At 51.4% G+C, this 2631-nt stretch overlaps 1 protein-coding gene across 1 annotated transcript; it reads right to left on the bottom strand.

Annotated features, from left to right (window-relative positions):
* Positions 1 to 483: 483 nt before the first annotated feature.
* Positions 484 to 2112, bottom strand: LOC100845578 (putative serine/threonine-protein kinase). The gene is made up of 2 exons (XM_003565431.4): positions 1778 to 2112; positions 484 to 1687 (listed from the first exon to the last, which is right to left on the bottom strand). Exons 1-2 carry the CDS (start codon positions 1851 to 1853, stop codon positions 582 to 584), a joined length of 1182 nt encoding a protein of 393 aa, XP_003565479.1. The 5' UTR covers positions 1854 to 2112; the 3' UTR covers positions 484 to 581.
* Between the last annotated feature and the right edge of the window lie 519 nt (positions 2113 to 2631).

The raw sequence follows: 2631 nt of genomic DNA, 5'->3' as shown, positions 1-2631 counted from the left end.
TATAACGTGTGGTATTAATTTATTTATTCTTAATTTTGAAGGGGGGCGTGGCCCATTTTGGACTTCATTACGCTCGGCCAAAAACCTAGCCACCCGGTTGATTGTCAACAACGCTAGTAGAAAAAACAATGAGCCAACTTGCATGCCCATTTTTTAGTATTAACTAAAAAAACAATGACCAACTTGCATTACAATTTCTTTATTTCAAACGACGCTAGTAAAAAATGTAATTGTATTAGTATTAACATGGGTGCCCAACAACATTATTGCTTTTTTTTTTAGCGAAACAACATTATTGCTTATAGTTGGGCCTTGCAGGCTGTCTTCAAAGAGATGGGCCGGCTTATATCGGTATGGTATTGTAGAGTTTTAAAGTCCCGATCGATCGATTGTTTGAGTGTCTCAACAACAAAGTATTGGGTTTACAACCTCATCTCGAATTCCCGATTGATCCATCCAACATCCAACCAAGCAACAGAGATCTTTGCTTAAGCATTTGCTGGAATTGCTTGCTCGCTCTTATCGATACTCATGAATGAATGATGCCAGTATACAGTACTCGTAATTAAATGAAAGTCCGATCACCTTGGCGCAATCTCAGTGACAGTACTATGCGAAACATTAACAAGCATGGACGAAACGGAAGAATGTTTCTTGTCCGACCCGTCCTGACGATGATGAGACTTGACCACGTACCCTGGCGGCGTCATCTCCGTCTCCCTGATCCTCACATCCCCTCTCTCCAGCATCTCGACCACCTGCGGCATCGCCGGCCGACGAAGCGGCGCCGCCTGCGTGCAAAGCAGCGCAACCTTCATGTACCTCACGGCCTCCTCCTTCTCCTTCGTCTCCGGCAGAAACACGAGAGCCGGGTCGATGATGTCACCAAGCTTGCCGGTCTCAAATGTCTCCCACACCCTCTCAACCAGCACCTTCTCATCGTCGTCGTTGTAGAGGCAATTATGGTGGAGACTTCTTGAGCTGCTCTTCCCGGTGACGATCTCCAGCACGAGCACGCCGAAGCTGTACACGTCGGCCTTCTTGGTGAGCTGGCCGTGCCACGCGTACTCGGGCGCCAGGTAACCCGTGGTGCCCGCCACGCGTGTGCTGACGTGGGTGACGTTGTCGGGGAAGAGCCTCGCGAGCCCGAAGTCGCCGATCTTGGGCGCCCAGTCGGCGTCGAGAAGCACGTTGCTGGCCTTGATGTCGCGGTGCACCACGCCGAGCTCCTCGTGCAGGAACGCCAGCCCGCGCGCAACGCCGACGCACGCGCCACGTCGGACGCGCCACGTCATCGCCGCCGGCAGCCTACGGGAGGAGCCGTTGGCCGCCGTGCTCGAGAGGAGGGCGCGGTGGAGGCTGCCGTTGGGGAGGAGGTCGTAGACGAGGATGCGGTGGCGGTCGCCGTGGGCGCAGCAGCCGAGGAGGTCCACGAGGTTGGGGTGGTCCACGTCGGCGATGACGTGGATCTCGGTGAGGAACTCCTTGATCCCCTGGCGGGAGCTGGCGGAGAGCACCTTGACGGCCACGTCGGATCCGTCGCGGAGTGTGCCCTTGTAGACGGCGCCGAAGCCGCCCTGGCCGATCTTGTTGCTCCGGTGGAAGTTGTTGGTCGCCCAACGCAGCTCCCTGTACGTAAACACCTTGAACTTCTTCTTCTTTTTCGTCTCCGGCTCCGATGACGATGCTGATGATCCGCCAGAAATTAGTTAATCCAAGCAAGAATATAAGATTACTGGAGTAGTTGATAATCTTAATAAGGATATGATCGAATTACCGGGAACGGAAGGGGAGTAGCTGAGGTGTTTCTTGCTGGGATTAGCGCGGCCGCGGAAGCAGCAACAAGCAGGCATGCTATGCCAGCTATCTTCGGATCCAAACTAGCTCTGTGGCTCTAGGAAGAGAAACAGAAGCTGCATGCCGTGTGGAAGAGGAGGGAATAAGAAGATATGATGATTTTGTTAGTGGAGGAAGCAAACTTATCAAAGTGAATGACCGATTAATATATCTTCCTGCTTCCACCAGGTATGTACTGATCGATTGAGAGTGACAGCCCACTGGGAGTCTTGAGGTCGATAAATGAAAAGCACAAGACGACTATCTATTTCAATTTCAGACTCGTGCACGTTGTGTATGAACGTAGGGGCGCCGGACGAGCTTAGACAAGCAGCTTGCTAGCCTTTTGTCGGGTGTGCTGTGCGCCTGTGCGGCGTGCGTGGACTAATCTTTGGCCTAGTTAGTTGAGTCGGCATCTTGCATTTCAGATTGCCGACGACTTGATTTCCTTTATTCCGACAATCCTTTACTCCAGCTAGTAGGTTGACCTGGGTGTATATAATAGAGGAATTGTTTAACAAGAATCGATCACTAATTGAATAGCAGCCACACGAGTAAAGGATTGATGAAGTAGCAGCCACACACGTACAAGAGTAGAGCAGGTAGTTGTGTTTTTGTTACACTAGTACGTCAGTGCTCACATGTATAAAACACTTTTCCTACTAGGAACTAGGAACACAGGAACGCCGCCAAGTCACTGTCCAGCACAGAGTAGGGTGGTGAACTGGTGACTGGTTTTTTTTTTTTAGGGGAAGTGAACTGGTGACTGGTGAGTCTCCGAGGCTGGTTGGGACA

Source organism: Brachypodium distachyon, chromosome 2, assembly GCF_000005505.3.
Source record: "Brachypodium distachyon strain Bd21 chromosome 2, Brachypodium_distachyon_v3.0, whole genome shotgun sequence".
NCBI classification, from domain to species: Eukaryota; Viridiplantae; Streptophyta; class Magnoliopsida; order Poales; family Poaceae; genus Brachypodium; species Brachypodium distachyon.
Note: the sequence above shows the minus strand (reverse complement) of the source record. Positions and strands in the feature narration are given on the sequence as shown.

Coding starts and splice junctions, on each gene's coding strand:
- LOC100845578 (XM_003565431.4), bottom strand. CDS start 1,853: ATGCCTGCTTGTTGCTGCTTCCGCGGCCGCGCTAATCCCAGCAAGAAA. Junction 1,688..1,777: donor CTACTCCCCTTCCGTTCCCG/GTAATTCGATCA, acceptor GCGGATCATCAG/CATCGTCATCGGAGCCGGAG.